The sequence below is a fragment of the Thunnus thynnus genome, chromosome 13, assembly GCF_963924715.1.
Source record: "Thunnus thynnus chromosome 13, fThuThy2.1, whole genome shotgun sequence".
Lineage (NCBI taxonomy): Eukaryota > Metazoa > Chordata > Actinopteri > Scombriformes > Scombridae > Thunnus > Thunnus thynnus.
Window position 1 is genome coordinate 20,130,355 of NC_089529.1, and position 26,809 is coordinate 20,157,163.

General features: G+C 39.8%; 1 protein-coding gene across 1 annotated transcript in view; it reads left to right on the top strand.

Moving 5' to 3' along the window:
- Nucleotides 1-239: 239 nt before the first annotated feature.
- pdlim4 (PDZ and LIM domain 4) overlaps nucleotides 240-26,809 on the top strand; it is a 48,130-nt gene continuing 21,560 nt past the window's right edge. Inside the window, exons 1-3 of the mRNA XM_067608536.1 lie at nucleotides 240-518; nucleotides 11,053-11,204; nucleotides 23,287-23,371. Of these exons, the coding sequence (XP_067464637.1) occupies nucleotides 417-518; nucleotides 11,053-11,204; nucleotides 23,287-23,371 (339 nt within the window). The 5' untranslated portion in view covers nucleotides 240-416. The remainder of the gene's footprint in view (nucleotides 519-11,052; nucleotides 11,205-23,286; nucleotides 23,372-26,809) is intronic.

Sequence of the window (26,809 nt, forward strand, 5' to 3'; positions counted from 1 at the left end):
GGAATAAAATGCTTAACGAGGAACTGAAAGGAAAACCAGAAGAAGTCATAACCCACATTTATAGCCCACCTGCTGTGTTGAACAATAAGCAGATTTTCGTGTCTCCTTCTCCCTCACAGTTCACATGTCTTTGTTGTCGCAGCTCCGTCCCCTCCCACTCTGCACAGACCGGGTGAAGGCGGGTAGGACAGCCCGTCATCCCCACGTCAGAGGCAACTTCGTTATTTAAACTTGAATCAAGTGGGAGTAAAGTTTTCACAGCCGGGACAGTGTTGCCTAGCAGCTAGGCAGAGGACTTTGGATAGTTCACGTTGCCCCCTTTTTTTTTTAAAAAAAACCCCGTGTATCGAGAAACCGCGGACATTTCCCCCTCTCATTCTGCCTGACATCTGTCCGTTCCCCTTTCGCAGTCTAAAATGCCAATCATGCCCCAGACCGTGACACTAAAGGGACCCTCACCTTGGGGTTTTCGTCTGGTGGGAGGACGGGATTTCAGCACACCGTTAACCATCTCCAGGGTAGGTAACAACTTTGCTGTTTCGACGTGTGTATCCATTCATTGAAAAGTACGCACCGCCGGAGGGAGTCAGCATCTCAGGGCATAGTTTTTTTTATCTTTATGTGAACGACTTTTTTGCAATTTCCAGGCCACTTATACTAGATGACAGACAGTGACTGGCCGGTGCAAAGGATGTGGGGAAAAGCTGGAAGTGAGTGAAGCTGGAATTGTTGCCCGAGCAGCCTAATTAATCTTAAATAAGAGGTCGCCGACGTCTAATTATAAGTGTATGAACAGGAGCTCCACTCTAAAAGCTGCCAGATGGTGCCGTCTAATTCCTGGCAGCAGAAGTCGCCTGTACAATTTATTGAGTCATTACATTTGGCCAACCATCAATTAGGCTATATGGCTTTCAATATCACAATATGGTGATTTTTTTTAAGAGTATTTCATTATTAGTGTTATAGCTTAACTATAACAACATAAACATAAGGACTCCCTTAAAGAGGGGATGGTTCATGTCCATAAGGTTATCCGTAATTGTGAAATAAGTTTAATTCCTAATGTATAAATGATGCCATTTAAACTTATTTTTCCAAATTTTGACTGTAAGTGATCCCAGATGGTTGTGAGACAGGCTGTAAAATGATGCTGGAGTTTTGGATTATGATAATGATTATTGTTGCCGTATTATTATATGTGTTATTGAATTATTGTCAATAATATTGATGAAAGTAGTAGTAGAAGTAGTGGCAGCGGTATTCATAAACCTTCATGAACTTTCCTGACCCTCAGAATATGGGTCAAGAGTCAGTGTGCTGGCAGTGGATCTGGCAGTAGCCAATAGTTCATCCCGGCCAGGGTAAACACATCCCGCTTCTGCTGCAGGGCTTGCAGAAAGGGGGCTGAGGGGGGAGGGGGGTGGGCGCTGACATTTGTTTTTCATCAGAGCTCATTGGTGCTGCTGAGGGATTCCAGGTGTTGTGCTCAGCTGTATCACCAGCCCCAAACTGACCCTTTAACTACAGGGCCCTGGCACTTCAAACTAGAGGGGTAATTTTTAGATTTACGGCGGGCGATTAACGAAGTTGAGAGAAGCAGAATAACCCCTGAAGATCACCTGAAGTACTCTCTGTTTTTAAACCTACCACTTTATCCCTCAAAAGAATTGTGATGCAATGATGAGGCAAACTCTGACTCACAGTGTTGAAGTCATGAGCCTTGACACTGGTACATCTGTTGACAAGATGACAAGTTTGTGGTTTCTACATCTATGATTCACTCTTTAATTTGGTACCTTCGTGTCCCCAAACACTTTGAAAGGCAGCTGAAATTTGCACCTTTAAAAAAACTACAGAAATCTTCTTTTTGGTGGCTCAGATATCATTGGTGAATCCAGCTCTCTGTGGACTGAGGACTCACTTTATGCTTGAGGTTCATGTTTCAGTTAGTCTCTCTGTGTGCATGGAGTAGAGTTTCCAACAGAGACCATGCCCAAGACCAGAATTCATTGGTCAAAAAGGGAAAAAATACTCTGCAGCCTTTTGCAGTCCTTTTTTGTTCATGCTGACTTGCTTAAAATGCTGCAGCTTCAGGGGATCTCAGGCTTTGTGATGCACATCATTCTTATTACTTTAATCATTTGTACAGCAGGCAAGTCATGGTTTCAATAAAACTGATTTCACAGCTCCTAAATTTCACCAGCTCAATCTTTGCATACTTGCATAACTGCCTATATGAATATCACGGTATGTGCAGGTCAAGTTTTTTATTTATTGTGAACATTTTGTAACTTTCTTCTGGTGACATCACTGAAATTAATTACAGGTTACATAGAAAAGGTGGCAATAAAAAACAGCCTTCATGTGGAATAACTGCTTGCAAGAAGAGGGTTTAACTCCAACATGTTGGCCACCTGAAAATTATAGAAAGAAGCAGCTGGTAAGATGCAAGCATTTAGCAAAATATCTTATATCAGAGGCATAAATACACAGTCTCTTGGCAGCAAGTCCAAGCATTACATTGCCTCCTGCGGCCTCTTTTTTGCTCTCTACCAGCTATTACAGAGCAGCTCAATGTCCAATTGATGTCACATGCTCCAAAACATCAGCTGGCGATAGCAAATGTGTTGCAGAACTCAATAATTGTTTTATCCTGGTGTGTTTTATGTTGGAGTTTACATCAGCCTATAAATCAAAATTAATTTCAAGGACGTGCTAAAAACACAGAGACGGTGGGAAAGGAATCCTTTCGCCTCACCTCATGGGAGCTTGTTGCATTCTGAGGTTGAAGCAAGATGTTATTCATTGCTGCAGATATTCTGGAATATCTCCTAAACTCGCTATTTATCACATGCTTGCTTCATTCTTGCTGTACAGTGCATGCCCAAGACAGCAATTACAATGTGCGGAATGGTGACACAGAAAGAGTTACATGTAGGGAGAGGAAGAGTGTGTTTATGAGAGTGAGTTTCAGACAAGAATAGTTTATGTCTTACAGTGTCCAGAATACCTCTTTTGGGGGCACTTTAGTTTCATGTAAACCTCGTATGAGCCAGAAAAGTCCGAAGGGTGTAGCAGTGTCTACTACCCTTTAATTTTAGTCAAGAGAAGTTTAAAGAAATGCTGAACCCTGTTGTTTTTAAGTTTTACAGTATTTTACACAATCATACCTCTACTTTGCATGATTGACAGATTCCCTCCCTCTCTTCCTCCATGTCTTTCTGCAAATATAAAAGAGAATACCATGAAACACCTGCACATGGAGAGAGTGAAAGCTGTAAATACCAGAAAACAAGTTCTGATGGCAGCAGCTGGTTCTTTGCTTAAGGTAATAACGCCCCAGGATAAGCCCATTAGTCCCCTGCCAGCCCATTAGGACATGAGTCAGTTAAAGGCGCATCTACTTGACTCTGGAAATATGTGCCCTGATACTGTGCATGGCGTGTTAGGTTGTTAAATGGCTGTTTGTGCATGAGACGGAACGAGTAGCAGTGAAAGAGAAATATCATAAAATCGCTGATGCAGCTGCAGAGTTATTTAGAAAGGATGCGTTGAATATGGCAGCTGTGGTATAAGCCCTTTGGTAAACTGATGTGAAACCAACGTCCAGGCAGAAGGTGACGCAAGACGCTTTTCAGTCCTGCCAACTAGTGAACGGTCCTCTGCTGGACAGGAATTCCCAACTGAGTGTTGGATAAATAATGACCCGAGTGGTGCACAGAATCACCGTCCAGCTTCACCTTCTGACACCTTTATGTTGTGTATCCTTTGTGGTCTGTCTTGTTAATGCAAGATGCTGTCTGCTTTCAGACAACTGTTGATGCATTTAGGGGTCCATCTCAGTTTCCCAAAGCCCAAGGCAATGCTTTCATATTGCTTGTCCAAAACCCCAAATATTCAGTTGAATATGATATACAGTAGAACAGAGAAAACCCACAAATACTCACATTGGAGAACATGGAACCAAAGAGATTTTGGCCTTTTTGCTTGAGAAATGAATCACAAGATTAAATACCTGTCAAAGTTGTTGTTGAGTGGTTTTCTGTCTATCAACATATTGATTCGTCATCTATCATATTAGCTTTAGTCAGTGGAAAAAATGGGACCCCTTTGGACATCTCTGATGAACTTTGTAATATACACAAAACTGATGTATCTGGTTCATTAAAAAACAATCTTGGATAAATCCAGAACACAAACTTTTAATATGAAATACAATTCTAACATTGTAGGTATGAATTCAAGTCAGTGCCTGCCAGAAAAACCAGATAAACCCAGCAGAACATGTAGGATTGTTCTTCGTTAAAATTCCTGTTAGCATTTTAATGAAGCAATCATTTTAGCTCATTGTATATAATGAATTAACTTACATTATCGTGCTGTTGTCTCAATGGCTGGATTTTATTCCCATCTGAGTCTAAACTCAGACAGAATGAAACATTACAAGATAAACTGGAACTGGTTACTTTCTGTTTTTTGTGGTGTTGATGAATTTAAGGAAGTAATGAGACAAAAGGAAAGAGAAAGCCAGTCATGAATGCATGAATTAAAAAGACATAACTTAGATTTTATTAGCGGTTAAACATCCTATGGACTCAGTGTCCTTTGTAACCTTTAATCTCTTGGTGTATGTCTGTCCGTCTCTCCGCCACATACCAGAGACAGGACATGTGACCTAAAGCCACATGAGATGTTTCTCTGACACTGCTGGTTATAATTGTCAGCTTCAGGTTGTTCTGTGGCATCTCTTTTCTCCAGGCTAGAATTATAAATGCTACAAGCTGCATCTCCACAACAAGTCGAGCAAAAGATAACAGATGGTACTCTCGAAGAATTTCCTGTTGTCAGTGACGCCATGGAGTTCCTGAACCAGAAGGGCGGGAGAACAATGAGAGTCTTAGGGTTGTTGCTGAGCTTCTCCGGGTCATCTGGTTATCTGATATATGAAATTGACTCTTTGTGATTGGTGCTACTATGAAAATGTGTCAGCAGTGCTGTTAAGATGACGGTAACGGAGAGATCTCTGGTTTTTAACACCAAAAAGTCAGAAAAAACATCATAATAGAGTACAGTAATTACAGTATTACAGACAAATTTGCTTCAATATGACCTGGGCCATGAAGAAAATGTCAAGTTCTTACACTTTGTTGTATATTTATTTACTGTATTATATACAGTTTGTCTCCCTCGCGGTGTAAAGGGAATTTTTAGTAATGTGCTTTCCTTTGTCAGTCTTTCTCAGGTTGTATCATTTTGATGTATTTGCTGCAAGAACTGCCACGTATCAAAAACATGATTCTTGTGATGCTCTTATGATAATGTGCAACATACTGAACATGCTGAGAAAGACATAAAACAAGTCTTCAGGGAAAGTTGATCCCAATTCAGTGCAAAAACTGGTCAGAATGATAATTGGATTACAGATCAGATTTACAGGGATTGTCTCATACTTATTGGTGACTAATATTGCTGAATAACATCATGGTCATGCTAGACAGTGTGCATTACAGGCTGCAGTGGTGTTCAAGTGACTCTCCGATTTGTTTGTGTTCTCATTAAAACCTAACCCCACATATTTGGTCATCATCTACAGCTTTGCTTGTTACTCTTGGCACATTTAGTCTCTTTGTTTCAGCATGATAATCACGCACCAGTCAGAACCTCACACCCCGAGGTATGTAATGGCTTTTACAAAGTGTCACCAAGGTCATAACCATGGTTCCTATCGCAGGTCCAACAAAGCAAACAAAGGCGTTTGACACATTGCCAGGAATTATTCTCTCCGTCGCTGAGACGTGCAAATCAGTGCTCCCACCCAGCAAAATTGTCCCTGAGGAATCCACACATAAAGAAAACATTTTAAATTGATCTTTGTCGAAAGATTTTTGGATGTCTGGTTCATACAACTTTTCAACCAAATTTGGTCCACTTTTAACATGGATGTTTACATATCTTCTGACTTGCAAATCACCAAATTCGTACATACTGGGCATGAAAACACAGTGACTATGGGTCACCATGCTCTCTGACCACTGCTGTAGATATATGGTTATGGAGGAGGTTGTATGTGTTTGTGTTTGTGTGTGTGTGTGTGTGTGCACATCCAGAAGAAAGAAGCAGGAAGAAAATTTTAATTCCCTTGAAATGAATAAATTAATGATAATTTATTCTGCAACTACAAGAATTTCTACTAATATAGGAATGACTCTACTGATTTTGAAAGTGTCCAAACAGAAATGTCAACATGTATAAAACAGAAAATGCAGAAAATGTCAAAGAGGGAGTATTGGATTCTCAGCTTGGATCAAATATGTGCTTTACATACCACTGTTGGAGAAAAGAAAATCCTCAAAAGGTCAACTTTTCAGTAGTTAAGAAAAGCTCTGTTCATTTTATGGCTTAGATCTCGAGACAAGACACAAACACTGATGACATGAAAGAATACTTTCCCTCAGGGCTGGCGTCATACTCGAGTGAAATCGTTATAGCTTTTTCACTCGTTCACTTGTGTATGCGTGCATTCATACACTTACAGTACATAAAAACATTCACTTTCATTGCCCTGTCCTCTGACTTTCTGTTTCACTCTGGAGCACACAGAAAAACACAAGAACCCACAGTGTGACCACACTCCAGCACACACTCATGAGGCCTCCGCGTGCCACATGATGACTCGGTGCAACATGAGGCTGTCATTTTCTAACCAATCTATCTGTTAGTAATTAACTGTGTCATTGTTTATGGAGCGGCCAGTTATGGAAACACTGACTGTTTAGATCACCCAACAACTAGCACAGTTGCTTTCTGCAGCATCAATGCTGCCCCAAATCCTGTCATCATGGGACATCATGGCTGCTTGGGCAATCAACACACACCACCTGTTTGATGCCTAACAAACATTAGGTGAACTTATTGCAATTTAAAAAAATGATTTTACTTTCATAGATTAAAGGTCATTTTGTTATTCTCAGTCACTGATTAATATAATGTAATGCAGATTAAATCAATTTGACTGAAGGCTAAATAGTTTTTCATTAAGATTCCTCTGTGTTTTGATTCCTCTTCCTGTTAGCAGTAAGATCAGTATGTGTGGAATAAATAAAAGAAACCCTGTGTATTTCAGCAGTTCTAACCACCATAATTATTATGTAATAGATTACAGACTCACTTATAAACCTGACTTTTGCCATTTGAACAGCCATTTCCCGAAATGAAAATAAATATTCCTTTTGTTGTCGTTTTTAACAAATTCCATGAGTGTCTGCTGGAACAAAAAGTAGGTTTACTGAGTGAAAATAAAATTAAATTCACACCATATGATAGTAAGTTACTATTTCTAGCAAAGTTATATTTTTTTGTGGAATTTATTGTCTTTTTCTGCCCCTTCCACTTTTCATCACACACAACAGCTTTGGTTCCATCCGCTGTTTGAGCCAAGATAACTTTTTTTATTAGTTGCACTCACACACCCAGTTTGTTTTCACAGGACTGTCACTTCTCGTTTTTGAGTTAGATAATTTTATTCTTTTTTCTGCCAACAAATGAAACAAGTAGAAGTTGATCACACTTAGCTTTTGTTACAGTGGTTTCATGTAAGTAAGAACACAAAAATAAAAAGTTCAGTATAAAAAAAGAATGTTGGTATTGCCCTCAAAGCCACTTGCGTAGGCCATAATGTAAAGACCTAATTAGATAATTGCATTCATCTTTAAGACTGCGTAGATTTAAGTCATTACATCACTTTACTGTACATCCGCAACATAAATATAGCATGTTATGATTACGTCTAAACCACGTAACTCTACACCCTCCTTACATTTCCTTACAGAGCGGAATGTATGTCCTCTAGTGACAACGTTAGTCATGCCATTGTGGCACTTGGCATACCACTGTGTGAGTGTGTGTGTTTGTGTGTGTGTGTGCGGTTCACTAGTATTCATGGCCTGACCCTGAGGTGATATTACTCACTCTGTGTGTGTGTGTGTATGTGTGTGTGTGTGTGTGTGTGTGTGTTGGGGGTTCCTGAACCTTGGTCCACTATGACACAGCCCAGGCACAAACCCAAGACACACACACACAAACATTTAAAATGCATTCTCACCAGGGAGGTCGTGCTAAATGACGTGGGTAAACTATAACCTCCAGTTAGTGATTGTCAACAGATGCACTGAAACAAACTAGTGTAAGTCACGTTTCCTTTAAAAAAAAACAAAAACCTCATTTGTGCCTTTGCTTATGTGAAAGACTCAATCTTTAAAAATGTATTCAGTTGTGTAGTTTATATCAGATTTCTGCAAATGCGGTTGATGTTTAGGTGGGTTTCCTTGAGAGTCCTACACACAAACATGTACACACTTCCCACAATGCCTCTGACCTCTCAGTTTACCGGAACTGAGTCAGGGACAGAGGGGCAGTCAGAGGTTGTAAATTAGGAATTCCACATCTGAACCACACGACTCAGCTATTAGTGTTTCATGGAGCGTGAACATGTGTTCCTTTGCTCTTAAAATGCTCTTCCCAGTTAGCGAGTGTGCTTCTATTACACAAGCAGCCCCACTCGCTCTCTCTCTCTCTCTCTCTCTCTCTCTCTATCCCTCCCAGACTGGGCCTACTTTTAGCCAATCACATCCAAATTTGTCTTGGATGAGATTGCAAATATCTGTGAGTGAAGTAAGTGTTATTTCAACACAAGGTTCCACTGTTCTTAATGCACAGCTGTCAAGGTAATAGGCATTACAAGACGTTGAGAGGTCAGGCAGTGAGCGCTCTGGTATGGAGATGAATGAGCTCATAGAGAGGTATCCACTTAAAAACCTGGACGACAGGACAAGGATTAATTGCTGACACTTGACATACAAGGGGATCATTAACTGGAAAATCCTCCTAAATCTTCTGTTCTATGTGTATTTTGGATACAGGTAGTAATTTTAGCTTTCAGACATGTTACAAAGTGCTGGAATCTGAACACCTACAGTACCTGGCTTACATTTGTTTTTAAAAAAAGCATCTCAGTTTGATTAAAATAACATTTTTGTTTATTTTTTGGTAATTTTGTGCCTATATTAGATGAACTGAGAGAGAGATGCAACAAAGGCCCCAAGCCAAAGTTCACATATTGATGAGAGGTGGCAAACACATGGGCAAAAATATGTGTCATTAGAAACTGCATTTGAATCATTTATATTTGAATTAATTTGAATTTCTCAATTTGAATAAATGCATTAAAAAACTGAATTTGAATTATATAATTTGAATTTGTACTGTTTAACTTGAATAATTGCATTGAAAAACTGAATAGCATATTCTGAAATTGAAGTTATTAGTTTGGAGCTGAATTCCAATAAACTTGGAACTGAATATAATTAAATGAAATTGAATTCATGGGCTCTGAAACTGTATTTGATCCTAACTGAAAATTCAACTCTCTATATATTTCCACATTTAGTTCTCGCAACTCAAATTCAGTTCTTGCAATTCAGTTTCAGTTTACTGAGACACACATCTGGTCATTGAGGATGTGCAACTGAATGCAGATTCAGAGATTCATATGTATTATACATTTATACAAACCTGTGAATCGAGCTCTTGGTCATTCTTCAGCATGCTGAAAACTGATGGTGTTCAGTATCATCCAGAGAACTGAAGGGAATTCTTGTGCAATTTCAAAAATTTTCTCCAAAAAAGCAAGACATAAAACTACTGTTTTTACATAGAATAGGGAAAAACTTAATGCTTTCTAAATATCTAGCTCCCATTGGTCATTGATATCGTTGAGAGAAAATAGCCGTTACAGTATGTGAAAAGGAACTCTGTGAATCTGGACTCGATTGCTCTTCCTCAACAACAAACAATATAATTCAAACAATATAAAAATGTCAAAGAGCATTGCTCAGAATTCTTCCAAAAACAGTGTGCAATTGCACCCAGCTGTAGAAAATCTCCTCGCATTCAGTGGTTGGAAAAATACAGTCAAACTAATCGTCATACATGTCATAGCCTGACAGCACATGCAGCACACAAAAAAGACGAGAAACATGATGACAATTGTTCGCATTTCATAATGTTTTTGTTTCGTTGCTAGTAAAGCATTTTCTTCTACAGCTTGCTGCCATATGACGATGACTGCTTTACTGTGGATGTCTTGGTTTGATGACGGAGGATTTGATTGGTAGTTTCTTCTTATTTATGCCCACCAAAACCGTATGACCAGTAAGAAGCAGGCCTAGAAATAGCAGGGACATCTGTGTGTGTGTGTGTGTGTGTGTGTGTGTGTGTGTGTGTGTGTGTGTGTGTGTGTGTGTGTGCGTAATAATGGAAAATTATTATCATATGTCATTTAGTGTGTCTGCGAAGGTGAAACGTACCCACTGGGATACTCGCCCTCCCCCTTTTTTTCCTCTGTATACCTCACCCGTCTGCCTCCCTGTGTGGCTCAAATGTCCACAGACCAGCCTGTTTCTGGACTCTCACAGAGAGAAAACTGCTCACCGTCCAACAGCTGAAAGATAATAAACAAAATTACAGTGATGTGGACATGGGCTCTAAAAGATCCAAACGGTCAAAGTGACAAATAGAAAAAGAAAAATGTTAATCGATATATTGAGCAGATGCTTGCAAATGAATCTAACGTTACACGGTGACAGTTGTTAAGGTTCAAGGTTCAAATGCAAACTCTGTTCAAAACAGCTTGTTTAATGCAGCTGAAATCAGGGTTTAGTCTGATGCAGTTGCTGAATGATCATGAATAAGTATAAAAATGTTCCATGTCTTTCCAAATATTTCACGACCTCCAAAACTCTTAGTGGCCTCTTGCTTCTCAGTGGCACTGTTGCTGGCTGTAGAAAGTGTAAACTTAGAGTGCTGCCTAAGGCAATATTACATAAATCAAAAGAGAGCTGCTTTTGTTGAATTTGGCCTCCGTGTTGACACTCCCAAACTAAAACTCTTTTTCTGTCTTTTCTTTTGGTCTTTCTTCCTTAATGACAGTTTGACACCACTTATAACAACCCTTTCTTCTCTTTTCCTGTTTGTGTGTGTGAATGTTATCTTCAGGTAACACCAGGCAGCAAGGCAGCCCTAGGTGACCTGTGCCCGGGCGACACCATCCTGGCTATCAACAGTGACAGCACGGAGCACATGACCCACATGGAGGCTCAAAACAAGATCAAAACTTGCAATCAGCAACTCATACTCAGCATCATCAGGTATGGAAACGTGAGACTGCCCTCACAAGAGAAAACTGCAGCTTCGGCCATTTGGTCAAACCCATAAAACAACCTACAGAATGTTCAGATTTTCCTGACAAGGAAGCTTTTGTGGTTATGCAAATAATGACTCTCGGTAGCAAAATAGCTTGTTGTTGTTATAGCACCACAAAACCACTAATGGAGGAGGTTGGTGCGAATCATTGGGCGTATGAAGTCTTACTTTTACACCGGAGACCTTGATTTTCATCCAGTTTCCTACCAACAGCATTACTTTCTTTTAATAATGTTCTTTTAGTTGCCTTAACAACACCTAACCTGAACCATAGATGTGGCAGATCAGAAACAACATTTTGGAGGGCACTAACAATTAATCTTGGATTTGTTGAGACACATACACAAACACACACACAAACACACACACAAAAAGGGTTAAATGTACATGTTTATACTCAAAATGTTACACATACTGTTTGAGATATGGGTATCTGAGATGATTTGTTGACTACATCATTAGAATGTCACTTAATCGCTTACAGACTTATGGGCGCTTGTTTCTCGTGACAAACTGTGTATTCTGCCCATTTTCCATAGAGGATGACCGATAGGAATTATGACGTTGAGAATAATTAGATTTCAGGAAATGATGAACATTAGTCACGTGGTAATCAGTCATCACTGCTTTGACCCTCAGCAGAGGCTCCTTATGGTTTTTGCTCTGACGCTCATTAAGTGAATTGAGTTGAAAAAGCTGACTGATTTTTATGACTAAGGTCATTTAGTGCCTCTAGTCCATGAACACATATTGTTTCTATTTCTGGTTGGTCTGCTCAGCTTGGCACAGTCGAGTCATACGGACAGATGACAGCTTTACAACAGTTTAAATGATCGACTCTCTGCTCCTATAGCGCGCTGTCAAAGTCAATGAGGCTTATGCATACAGTGAGTCACACTGTGGCCTTTAGAAATGGACTTCACAGGTCAATATTGTGCATTTTACCAGTTCATGAGGTGGAAAATTATCTTCCACTCTTCTGGTGCATCATTTTTAGAACTGGTATGTGATGACGGATGATTTGGCCTTAAAAGGAGGACAGGAGCAATGCGTTTCTGTTAACATAGCAGAACGGAAATTATCCGTCTAAAGAGTAAATGACAGAGAGAGAGGGAGGGCGATGGGGGATAACCAAGGAAAAAATTAAATGTCAGTTGATTCCCACATTTCTATTAGACGGTTTCTTAGGGTTGCCAGAGTACTGGAAAGTGCAGAGTGAATCTGGCAACCTCTGAATCCCATCCTCTCAGATGAAGAGCACTGTGTGGTTTCAACCTCAGTTACAAGTGACAACTGCCAACTGGTGCTTCAGCCGTCTCCTTTTAGGGCAGTAAACAACACAGCTTCTCTCTCATAATGGTTTGGAACATAACGTTGACTTGCAGATGCAGTGGAAATAAGAATCGCTTGCGGAGTAATCGGACCCGTCAGATAAGCAAAGATTCACACGTGCAGGAAGTCTAAATTCAGACAGAGAAGCACTTTTTTCTCTCTAACTCTGTACTGTATTTGTGTTTTATAGTATGCACTCTTGCATGCAACAGCACCCTCCCCCCTCCCATCCCGTAGTAGAAACCCTCCATCCATATGTCAAGCTGAGCGACTGAGCGTTAAGTGGGTTGTCCACATAGGGATAGTAAATTTATTTAAAGATGCATAAAGTAGTATTCAGGGCAAAGTCTGGGGGGACTCCTCTACAGCTGCCGGATGCACAAAAAGGGCACCCCCACACTTAAATACTTGTATCCTAATGTTCCCAAATTCTGCTTAATTTTCCCCTTAAATAGTCAAAGTAGTTTTACACAGATTTCAGCGTGATACAAAGCAGGAGCACTTAAGAGTGATTGATACGCAGCTTTTATTTAGCTTCACAGTTATTCCTCATCTCCATGTTTCACTGTTTTGTAGGAAATCTATCAATTATAGAGAAATCTATTAATAGAGACTGATAAGTTCATATCCAAGATGCCATTTTTTATGGTGACATCCAGATGGAAAATGGAAGATTTCCTTGCATTTTTGGCAGGCATACAGTATTTGGTGTATTTGGAAACCCTGGGATCTTGACCCGAATCTCAACTAATGTTCTGACGCTTGCCAAAAAGGCTTTGGGTGGGGTTGAAGAGGTTAAACTCATTTTGGTCAGTGACATAGTGTCCTTACCTCATTCTTGATGTTTAAAACCCCTATATATATATTTATATGTATTTTGTCAATCAAAATTCATTTAATAGGCCTAACTTAAAATGCTAGTGAGTTAAATGTGGGTAGGCAAAATTTAAAACAAGCTATAAATGACTTTTCAATCATGTAACTACCTTTTTTAGTTGAAAATGATTCCTATAGTAAGTCATCAGACACCGTGATGCTGTTCATCAATCCTCCTTATTTTCCCGTTTCAACTGACATTTCAAGATAGCAACTTGATGCATGTTCATATAACAACACAGCAGAGCTGGTATGTGACCTTTCCTGAGTATATTGGTAAAATAATTACAGTGTGAACTGCCCTGCTGCTTGACAGGAGGAGGGAGGGTAAACTGGGCTGTAAAGTATACCCCCGCAGCCCCCGTAAGCAGGGGGGCCCCACGGTCCAAACAGCCCCCCCCCCCACCTGTCAACAACTTATGATAAGAATTTTTACAATTACACAGGGTGTACATCATGATATTATGCCAATATTGGCTCTTTTTCAGAGATAATATTGGCGTAAAAATGAAACAAATATTTCTAAATATCTTTGCTGGTCCAAAGTTTTCTTTGTTATATAAGTCATAGACTTTTGGTCCAATTGATACGTTAGGTGGCAAATTCGAATTAGTACAACTCAGTGACATCACCATAGTCAGAAAACAGAGCCACTTTGATAATGAAATGAAAATACCAAAGCGGTGCCCAAAAACAGAAAAATACAGAAAAATGCTGAATTTACTGCCAAACTGTGAAAAATTATTTTTGGAACAGTAAATCCTGTCAGCTGTGAAGGTTTCGGGGGGGTAACACCTTAGGTGAGCCTGGTCAGGTAAGGGTAATGCATTGTTGCTAACTTCGGGGCTAACCTCCTTTGATAGATGAGTATTTTCTTGGTCTTGAGGAGCTGCAGCATTTATTAACTGACAACTTACTGCTAAACTTTTCCTCTGCTGCGCTCACATCGCTGTCACTTTTCTGCCGCTTACTCTCTGCACTTAACCACTCACTATGCTACGCTACATTCAGACATATTATGCACTGCCCTATGCCTTAACGGAGCTACGCTACTCTTACCTTTCACGTAGATGTCCTTTGAAGAATGAAGGATGACTCAATACAACTCCACAGTAACACAGGATATTATTCTGCTCGCACAGTGTGCAAGTGAACATCATTAGTAACGCTTTGATATTAATGATGGTGTGAAATTTTAGCAGCGGCGCTGACAATTTTGCAGTGGCGATGCGCCACTGCTGGATGAATATAGGGGAAACACTGGATGCTGTAGTCCTATTGCTACGATTAACGTGTATTCACAATTTACGTAATCTTTGTTGCTCTGTTTGAGAACCTGATATAAAATAAAAATAATTTGGCCTTTAAAGAAAAGCTTGTTCTATTTATCTTCACAGTAAAGTTGTGTAACAATCAGAGTTGAGTGGGCAGGTGGGCTTTTTACAACAACTTTGATAATGAAATCCTGCACTCTGCGACAATGAGTAATGAGGAGGAGTCAAACACGGAGTACCCTGGACAGCTCCCACAATTATGGCCATCGCAGGATCAGCACCTTGTCAGCGGTTGTGACACTTTATAGTTTGTAATGTTAAAAAGCTCCAACAGTTTAAAATTTACAACTAACTCCATAATATGTGTCCAGTGTTCTAAAGTGGTCTGTTAAATTTCGTTGTGCGTTTGAAATGATAAGTATCCTCACTTTGAAAGATGTTAAAATTTGCCTGCTCTGTGCTGCAGGAAAGGGGCCCACTCAGGGTTAGCTGAGGGGGGACCTCACATGTTTACGTAACAGTAAGGCATGCCTGAGAGACAGGCATGCACCTTTGGCTCCAATGCATTGAGCTAAAACGACCTGCTGGTGAAGGGGATGGAAGATAGAGCAACAGGGATTCAAGAAAGAGAACATTTTAAAAATGGACATGAAGGTTTGGACTTATTCTGTGTAACAAAAAGATATGATAGAAAATAATTAGAAGTGTTGAAAGACACGGGGGATGGCTGTCAGAAAGTAAGAAATATGAGAAAGAGAAAATGAGACAGGTAACAATGGTAGACAAAGAGAAAGAGAGAGACCAGGACAGAGAGGAGGGAAGTTGAAGCCAAGTAGACGAGCGGTGTATCAAGAGAGACCAAGTGAGAAATCCACATGGGCACTTTCTTTGCTTTGAATGCTGTTTTACAGCCAACATTTTCTGCTTTGTGCATTGCTGGAAATTCAATTACACAGACAAAGCAGTGAATCAGCTTTGTGAGTCTCTCTCCCTCACATAGAGGACATATGGTGCCACGAGTTTTGAAAGAATCTTTGAATATTCTCCTTGGTTATTATGGAGAAAGGAGATGAAGGGACTTCATTTTTACACATTCTCCAAGTTATTATATAAAGACTGTATATGGGCAAAGCATTTCTTTTCAACCTAGAGTTGATTAAAGCATTACATTTAGTATATTAAACACCCATGTATGGTAGGTTTTCCCCCAAGAAAAATGCTGCACAGGATGACGTGTTAATAAACAGCAACGGTCACTATGACTAAGCAGACAAATAAAATAGAGTCATCTACATACTGTAATCACAAATTGGTCAACAGCAAAAAAAAGAGGTCACTGTTTTGGCCACAGTGAAAGCTGCTGATTTAATCACCAAAATAAAACACAAATGTTAAATAGTAAAATGGATAAATGGAAAAGTCACAATAGAAAGGCAAATGTTGAGGGATCAGAATATTCAAAATCTGGAAAAGCTACTCAGAAATTCAATGAGCCGTTAAAAAACAGTGGTTCGGTTATACAGCCTTCATCTGCTGCCACATGGTAATGTATTTTCTGGTTGGTGACTAAAGTCCAAGCCCTGTTATTACTTATCCAGACAATGGAAGATGTCATGTTCATGTGTAACAGATGAGCACTTGTATTATTTACTGAAGGACATGTGAAATATGGGGTATTCAGCTTATTGAAAATACTAGTCTGATGTGGGTTACAGGAATAACTGAAGGATCTTTAATTGCAACCAAAAATGGGAGTGACTTGGAGAACTCATGCTGAGCTGACACACTAGAAAATAATACTTTAGATGACAACAGTCCCTAGCCCCCATTAAACGACTACACCATAAACTACTCCAACAGTCACAGAGTCAAAGAGAAACAGTAGACCTGTAATTTTGTGTTGCTGCCGATGGACAAATATATGAGTCTACACGTCTGCTGTGAGCCAAAATTACAGTACGTTGGAAGCATGTGAGCTTGAGGTCTTGTGTAACGCAAGAATGTTTCTTTGTAATGTCTCCGCATTTATTACTTTCATAACCCCCATTTTTCATAACTCCTATTATGGAGCATTTTTAAGAGCGTTCTGTATCAGGGAGGGTTTCTGGTTAGGTGTCCCGGGGAGCTCATGAAAGCTGAATACGAAAATAAAGAGGCTTTGTGAAAATTGGGTTGGCAGCTGCAGTTGTTTGTGTGGAACACTGTCACTAATGGATCATTCAATGCTCATATTTTTAAATGTCATAATCTGCTTTCCAGAATTTATTTTTTAGTTGTGATTAACTGCTTTGTCTTGTCTACTTGGACTTCAGATAGTGATTTCTTACATTTTCCAAAATATGTTAAGACCTGGAGTTTTATGATTTACATGTAATCAAAACACATCTTGTAAGTGCATTACATCCTGACACTGAGGAGACTACAAACTCTGTTGCAGTTCAATATGATATCTTCCTGTAAAAATCTATAAGCAAAAAAGAAAATTAAGAAGGAAAGAAGGTACAGTAAGAGAAGGACAAGGAAATAGGAAAAAAAAGTACACTGCGGTCAAAACTTTACCACAGCTTTCCATTTTCCATCTCTACTGATGCAGGCCTGTCAACGCTCCGCTGTGAGGTGAAACACCCTTGCTAAATTTTCTGTTAGTTCCTGGCATCGGTGATCAAACGGAGCTGTGTCGTCTTGCTGGCGGAGGAAAAATGGCTGCCACCTCTTCCACACACATTTTCCAAATTCACTATAATGTCACAGGACCTGGACAGACACACACAGGGCCGATATTGCAGTGTGTCATGTCTGCTTCACTCGAGCTGTATATCCTCAGACCTAAACAGAGTCTGTGAATACATGAACCAGCTGTGGAGGAAAACTTCTGCTCCAGCTCTTGAAATGCCTCCACTCTTCCATTTCCATTTCATTCTCTTTCTTTGACTTTCTCATCCCTGACTTCCCTTTTCCCTGACTTCTATATCTGCCTTCTCCCTCTCCAAACCTAAATCCTACTCTACTCATTTACTCTTTCTTCTTCTTTTTATATCTTCTCTTCTTCTTTCTCTCCTCCATCTCTTCCACCCTGCTTTCACCTCCCTGCAGTTTTCCTTCCTTCTGCCAGAGAAAGCCATGTGGTTGCAGAGGCCTGAGAGGCAGATGGCGGTTGGGATGTGTGTCAGGCTGTTCGGAAAGAGTCCTGCTGGGGTGGCAAGTTTAATGTGTTGAGAAATGAGTCATGAAGCCTGGGCTGTGTGTGTTTCTCTGAGTGCGTGTCTTGTTTGTGTATTTCAAAAAAAAAAAGAAACTTGTGAAGTAAGGACACCCCGCTGCCCTTCAATTTTACTTACTGTAGAAAAGAAAATTTAGGATTAGGTCCGGAATGAAGCTTGTAATACAGGTGGTTTAGAGGTTTAAGGATCACCCCGATACAGAAACTTTCAGAAACAAAATCCTTATGAGTCAGAATAATCCACAGTCTTCCCTAATAGTTTTCATTGGAGCAACTTTCTGCTGAATTAATTAATTCATTTGCTTCCATTTTATCAGGGTTGCAGCAGAAGATTGAAAAGTAGATATTCTCAAAACCTCGGTACATAAAACCAAAGCACTAACCATCAGTTTAAAAAGAAAAGTTAGTTTTTTTTGTGAATTTTGTGAACTGAACCTTTAAGTGCAAGGAATGAATGACATCAGTGTAAGGAGCAAATTACAAATGTATGTGTTTCATTTTGTATTTCTGTACTTGTAGTTTGTTTTTCTTTACCACAAGTTGACTGGAAACCTTGGAAGAATGTTACAACAGCAGTGGTTAAAGGGGACATAACATGCTTTTTGTGGTTTTCCGTTATTTTTATGCTGCTATGTTGTTGGATGTCTATGTTAAACATGGTCAAAGTTCCAAAACATGAAGTGAACGTATGTAAAAATATTCCTTGTAAGTCAAAAGCCCAGCCTGCTCTGAACACTTTATAATGCAATTGTAGCCTCTACTTTATCCTTGTGGTGACATCAGAATGTTTGCGCATGCTCACAAATGGCCGTCCGTTCAGCAGCCTTTGTTGCTAATGTTGTTTCATGGGTTGTTGACGTTGTCCCGTCTCATATTTCGGATCGGATTTAGGCACAGACATGTTTCAAAGTTTCCATTTAGAGTTAAGAATGAGAAAAAGAAATTAAATCTCACTACTACTCTTTGTTTACGTAGCTTCTGGAAGTTAACCAACCACAGCGGGCTTATTGGGAGCTGGGTCTTAAAGAGACAGGAGCTAAAACAGCCTGTTTAAGACAGAGGCTGAACTGAGGGGCTGCATTAAGAGCCAGTATGAGATAATTAAGGTTTTTAATTTAAGGAGTTTTTTGAACTTTAAATCATGCAAAAATATTCCAGTAAAGCCCCAGAATATAAATATAGACCTGGAGATGTTCATGATACATTGCCTTTAAGTAAAGTATATGTCAAAAGGTTCACCTGCTACCTTTTTTCTGAGCTTTTAACCACATCTCACAGTCTTCATCAGTGAATGGAACTGACTCTGGTGTCATTACGTGACCACGGTGTGAAACATCAAGTTGATGTATATTGGGCGTTTCACACATTTTCAGGTGAGAGGTTTTGCAGAATAGTTTTAGGTTAAGGTAGGGGTTAAGATTAAACATGTAGTAGGGAGGGTTAAGACTAGAATCAGGGGTTTCGGTTAAGTCTAATGAGTGCATATCTGACCCCTGCTGAGGGAAGAAATACAAATCTGATCATGATTAGGAGAGGAAAATCAAACACAAACACAGGGCAAATGATTCATAAGGAATCACAAAAAACCGGCAGAGAAAATGACAGAGTCAGACCGCTCCGATGGAGGATTTGCCCCTGCTGTCTCGCTTTGACTCTACGACCTGTGACTCACAGCTGAGGAATTATGCACGAGGCTGCATGGGACCAAAGGAACACAGGACTCCAGCTGGGACAATGAAAAAAAAAACGCCAAAGGAACCAACTCACACACATGCCTCTCCATTACCAGCACTGCTGCCTTCTCCTCCTTCATCCCTTCATCTCTTCATTCCTCTCACGCTCTCCCAAGGTCTCTTTTTTGTGGTTGTTATTAACGCAACATCAATAGAGTTTCAGAGGCTGTGCTGCAGAAGAAGGAGGAGGGTGGGGGCACCACAAAGCTCCCTCCCTGCTTCCCTCTTGGGTTGATCTTGTCATCACCCAGATGCAGATTTTTCCAAGTGACCCCCTCAGGTCTGCTGACAAGACCACCATAATTGCTCTTTTAAAGGATCATCTCCATCTACTCACAGAGGAGAAAACATTTAACCTCATCTCACGTTACCAAATAACATAGGAACCACTCGTGTGGTGTCTGATGAATGATAGGGCTGAAAACCAGCCTTGTCTTTTTTCAGATGGGTTTGACAGAGCGAGGCTACGAGGGAAGACTCTCGGTGAACCCTGAAATGTTCCGTGATAAGCCACATCTTAATTTGAGGGCACTTAGTTTTCAGCCGTCTGTCTCACGCTCCTCCTTGAACATGGTGATCCTGTGCAGCCAAAGTAAACTCCTCCACCGCTCCAAAAACCAGATCACCCCAATCAGGAAATTAAACCTGGCAGGGGGAGGTCAGGCAAGGGAAAATATGACCAAAGGAAAGAATAGGAAAGTCGTCTTGATGACCTGAGAATTTCTTTCTCTTATGTGCTTTTTCTATGTGTTGTCTTGTCTTTTTTTCTCTCTTTTTGTCTCTGATCCATCCATATTCAGAAGTCTTCTGTGGCTAACTTTTATAGCCTTGCTCTTTCCGTTTATAATTCTTACAAAACTTTTATGGCTTTTGCTGTCAATAATTTCAGATTTTTGCTTGTAAATGTGCCTCATGAATGAAGACTATCAAACAAATCGTGGCGATTTGAAAACAAAAACCAAGCAACTTAATATATTAGTTACCAAAATGATAACATGTGGACTCTCCATATTTCAGAAATAAGCTCCTCATGTGTTGCCCCTTTTACACTCTTTTCTTTCTCTTTTACTTTTCTTTCCATTTCTCTGTATTCCATCTTGTTTGACATTGATGTATACAGTTAAAAGCAACCTGGTGTGTTGAAAGCAAAGACAACACTTTAGGAATGAACCTGGGACTATTCACCCCTTTCCTATTTATCATTTTGAATCCGTATTGAGAGACAGAGCACACAGATCGATCTGCTGTGACAATCCGTCTTCTCAGAGCACTCCTCGACGTAGCAGCTAGACAGAGGAGGTAGCAATGAAGACAAGATAATGCCACTCAGTCTGCAACTGGATTTTAATAGAAAACATCTAGGTCTGTATAACCTCACAGATCATTGTGATCTGGTTTATAAATCATCAAATTTGAAAAAGGTATTTGCAGACTAGGAAGGGATTTACTTCTCATGGTAGAGTCATCCTCGGATCAGAGAAAGAAACAAAACAAACAAAGAAGAAAAGAAGTGAATCAGGGAGAGAAAGAAGAAAGAAAAGTTACAGAGATTATCAACAGATTGATGAATGCGTAGCAGCAGTTTGTCTGATGTGGACAGTAGGATCCTGATCCTTCCCAGACATCCTGAGTAATCCCTCACACATTGACTCAATACTAGAAGATCAACTAACAGAAAATAACAATATAGTTCATTGTCCTGGTATGCAGCAGATTGTTTCTGTCTGCTGTGGCCAGTTATGTTACATTACATTTCAGATGTTTTGAAAGAGTTTCAATTCTGGAAGAAATATTAAAGCTAGAACATGTGTATTGCTCAATATTTGAAATGTGGCATTACATCCAGTTGTAGGCATGATGCCTCATAATTCAAAGGGGAATAGTTTTTCAAATTTCAAGTATGCAAAGGACATCTCTGTTCCAACTGACCTTCAGTAAAATGAGCACAACAGTATAATGCTGCAAATCCCAAGTTGGTCTGTCTCTGTTTCCTCTCACGCCTCTGCATTCACATCTTCATTATTATGGATGGACAATAAATTCCATGTTTCTGTCTTGCAATTCCAAAATGTCAATTCAAATAGGCCACTTCAGACTGAACTTTCACTCTTTTCAATGGGCTGTTTGTGTGGTAACCATCGAAACCAAACAATCTGAAAACATGAAGGCTTTCTGTCCCAGGATTGTGAAGGAATTGGCGGAGGGGAGCGAGGGGGGGGGGGGGGGGGGTCATCCTACGCAGTAGCTGTTGCTCGTCCACCAGACACTCGGCGCCTCATAAGAGCGTCCTTGATAGCAACACCTCCGTGGTTCATTTCTGAAGCATTGCCTCAGCTCAACCAACGCCGTGCCAGCTGCAGCCTGATGACCTCACCTCTTTAGACGTCAAGTCTCCCCACTGTGGGGCTGACAAATGCACTCACGCGCGCACAGTCATCATTTTCACGTCTATGTAGATGATGGTGTGAATAAATGGGGGGTGGGTCAGTGAAGAGAAGCACACACTCACTCATACAAAAACACATGCTGTCCTTTAGTTACTCCGTGTGATGTCCCAGTGTTACCCTTTTAGATGTTGGATGGATTCCCATTTAGCAGCCAACACCATGGCAACAAAAACCTGCCAGCCCAATGAAGCAAAGAATCCCTTTGATCTTTTTTTTATATCTTCTCCTTCATTTTTCTTCTTTTATATCTTTTTCAACATATGACTTGAAAGTGAAACATTATGCCAAGTGATACTGTTAGGGATGAATCAGGGATGTTTTATTAGCCTGAGGAATAAATGGGACCTTTGCATTTTATTTTCTGCCTTTTAAAGGATGAAATACAGTTTGTGGACCCCAGCTTATGCATGCACAGTAGGCCCCTACAACGGTGCTGTAAGTAATGTATTTTATCATGGCTGCCAGTCAGTAAGTCATATTCTCTCTTGTAAGTAAATACAACTGGAGTCAATTAGTGGTAATCCAAACAGTGGGGGAGTGCTCAGATATCAGGTATTCAGTTATCACTTCTTTTGAAAAATCCATGGCCATCCCAAAATGCATTCTGTTCCTCCAAAAACCGGTTAGCTCATATGGTGGAGTTATGATGTGATGATGACTTCTTCGTACCAGTGGGAGGAAGCCAGAACGTAGCTTTGTTCCATTCCTAATGTAAAAACCTGCCAAATGTGTAAATCCATATCCACACACACATACATAGCACTCACTCATGCAAAGCTACCAGTGCAGTGTATGATTTGTTAACTGCAGCTATGTGAGTGTTTTGGCACATAGAGGGGATGTGCACCACTAATATTAGACAGCAGTTAGTGGGATATCATGTGATGCTAAAGTCATCATCTTCCCCAGTTTACAGTCATTTTAAGAGTATTAAAATAAATAGCGTCTTTACTTTCACTCTTTTCTGTTTCTTTTCAAACATTCACACTTGGAAATAATTACACTTAATACACTGGAACTTCTGTCAGCAGAGAAAAATTCATACTTCTCAGCAGAAATGACTGCATGTTTCAACACTCGGGTGCTTGATGACACAAGATTTACCTGACTCCCTCTCTCTTTCTCTCATGGGTGTTGTCTTTCAGGTCGGGATCAGGAGACAGAGTGTGGTCGCCAACAGTTAGTGAAGATGGCAAGACAAGCCCTTACATGGAGCCTGACTCACACCAGGTAACCACTGTTTACTCAAGATTTACCAAAGCACAAGTCACAGGGAGTTTTTTTTTTTAGATTGACATTCACACCCACTGGGATGCTGTCAGAACAGCTTGAACTTCTAATTCTGCCAACACAGAGTTTCACAGTTAGTATTTTTGGTCAGGCTTGGGTTGAAAAATACTTTTAAAATTACTCACCAGCTCACAAATGAAAGCAAGAACTGATGAGTGAAATCAGATGGTGAAGCCTTTGGTTGGCTCTTGGACCTCCATGTTATATAATTGTCTGTCTTTAGCCTAGTGGTGAGACAGGTAGGTCACATATATCAAAAAACAACAACACTGGGCTAATGTAACTAATCTTAGTGTCCATACCTAATGTCTTTTGATTATGTTGATGTGAACATGTGTGATGATAAATGTAGACAAATGTAGAAAAATGTAGACAATGGCATACTAAAATTCTACACTGAAAAACAGGATAATTATCACAAAAAAATATGATTAACATTACATAATGATGAGACTTTCATGTACACAATCAGCGCAGTATTAGTCAAAACTCAATTTGCGCTGAAATCCATGAAATTGGAGTAAAGGCCAGTATAAAATGGATGTACAGTAAGCTCATGCAGTACATTGTCAATTAACAATGACATATGGTATGTCATATCCTGTCTAAGGGTCCTTGATCAAACATTTATAATTTCAAAATTCTTCTTCTTTTCCTCACCACTAGTGGTGCTCAGACATGCAGATATATCCAGCCCCCCCAGCACAATGAAGGTTAATAGAATTTCATTAATACATCTCAGAGTATTGAAAATGACATTTGAAAACCCCAACAGAAATGTTCTACTCCAAAAATAACGTCCTGATTACCCAGGATAATCTTCACACCTCAGTCCCAAAACTGTCTGTGGAGATTTCACAACCAGACCACATAAAAATTAAATTATCTCTGTGGCTTGATGCCGGTGGGGTAATGCTGCGTTCATGTCACATGGGATAGATGGGAAAAATGGGACACATTTCCCATGTTTACGACTTGCAAGCGTTGTATACACTCATCATACAGTGAGTGTGTAAATTGTGTAGTTACAGATAATCTGACAGTTGGGAGAAACAGCCTCTATTAGTCATATTTCTGGCTGTTTTTGAACAGATTAAAGCAGGTGTGGACAAACTGTCTAAACCATTTCAGTCTATTTGCAAATTTTATGTGTGTATTTGTGTGTAATGTCAGATTTAATTACCTTGAACCATTGACAATGGTGGTTATGTAGCCATTTTGGCACCCGTTTTGTTGATACTTTTGAAAGTGTTTCTGACAAATGAGAGATATCGTAGCTGTCAGAAATTCCCAATGACTCCAACTCGGAATTACAGGTCGGAGCTTAATGTGAATGGCTTTTCCCACTCAGCTGTTCGTAATTACAGTTTGAACGACATAATTTGATCTGGCCTTAAAAGAGCTGGCTCAAAAAGCTTAAAAGAGCCAGCTTTACTGTTATATGATGTGTATTTTACGGTAGACATGACATGGACGAGCACTTCTATGAACCTCCTCAATAGCTGACCCAGCAGTGTAGTTCTTTGGTCAGATTTATGTTAAAATGAGTTAATTCTGGCACCTAGTACTTTGAAATCTACTGCTTTGGATTAGGATCCTTTGCTACCTACCACATCAGCCACAAGAGAGGATAATTCACATCTGGGGCCATAACTTAAAAGTAGAGTTCGCTGGGTGTGAGACCCAAGTCTTCCCAATCTGTTTATATCATAAACAGGATCCATGGAAACAGGCACAACACTAGATCTGTAAATTGCATGTTCACTGTCATTCACATGATTATAAATGAGATAATGCGTCCCACTGTTCACTGGAAGGGTTTTGAAATAGTGTCTTGATTGTTCTCCAGTTGTACGAGCTGCCAAAAGGATATTCAAGGCATGATGAACTCTAGCAGATGATCTTTTCCAAGTTTTCCGGTGCTGGCAGGCCAACAGGTTTCTAAGCATGGAGTGAATAAGAGGTGTGTGTGTGTGTGTGCACACTCACACATATGCTGTGAGTATGGAGATTGTGTGACTGAAACGGACAGACAATGAGCATATTGTAGCTCAGACATGTGAGAGCTGTCCATTTGTCAAGTATTGGTTATTGTCGTGGTAGTTTTAAGACTGAGTCGAGACTGATCTGTGTGTCTCAGCCCTAGCTGTGGCAGCAGCAGGGTATCCTTGTCCAAAAAGGGTGGAACAATCACACAAAGAGCGGAAGCGAAATCTATCTGTCCACTCATCAATGGGAGCTTAACACCTTAGAGGAAAGTATTGTTTTCAGTGGTGGAGACAAAAGTGAAAGGAGCTTTAGTGTGTAATGTGATTCATCAGGGTTGCTTGTGGTCGTGGGATCAGAATTCTCATCAGATGATTTCTCTTTCCAGTAATAAGGGTGTAAGCAGCTTCCTGTGGGACTATTACTCTGAAATAACCTGACAGTATATTGATGTGTTAGGCTGATACATTTTGTGTTATAAACCCAAATTAAGCTTTCCAGTCAAAAATGTGCTTTGCTTCTTGTTACTTGACTTGGATGTTTGACATGCACTGTACAGAATGTTTTATGTGCAGAGTTTGACAGTAGAAGGCTGTTTTCACAGTTATCTGCTGAAAGTGGAAAGTTTCTCTGAGCTCACCTCATATTTTGTGACATCAAAACTAGTTTGGAGCCAAACGTGTTCCATCTTGAAGTCTCCAGGGCTGAGAATGGACTTTTCAGTGAAGTTGGACACATCTTTTACCTAGCAGCAAACTTATATTTGGACAGCCATAGATTCTGGATTTTGAGGGAGATGAGGAAGGATTTCATTTTAAGGATTTTAATGAGGTAATTGAGCTTTTTTGTGAATCATTTAAATATCAGACACAAATTATTATTAAAAGCAGAATATTTTTATGCATCTTAAAACATATCTGGAGGGGATTGTTGCCTACATTGTATTGTATTTTACACTATGGCAACAGAAATTACTGGTTTCTGATTGGCTGTCAGATGACCATTAAAACTGTATAACAGAGCATATCAAACAGAGATTCTATAGTTTAACCACTGTTAAGAGTCAGTGCACAAGGTGTATCTGTGGGTAAACCTCAATTATTTATTGGTCTGTTTTTTTTTCTTTTTTTTATATTAATTAATTTTATCTTCTGGCTAAATTTTACAATGCTTCAGTTTGATGCTGCATTACCAGAAAATAGCTCACTGAAACAGACCTAACCATACAATTACTAGCTACAAATAAGCTTCAAAAATGGATGCTGATTTGAACATGGCTTACTTTGTTTTCCTTTGGTAAGTGACCATGGTGGTATACACTCAGAGGTATCCTGATACATATATAAAAATAATGGACTAATGATGGAAAAATAAAATAACTGACAATCAAGA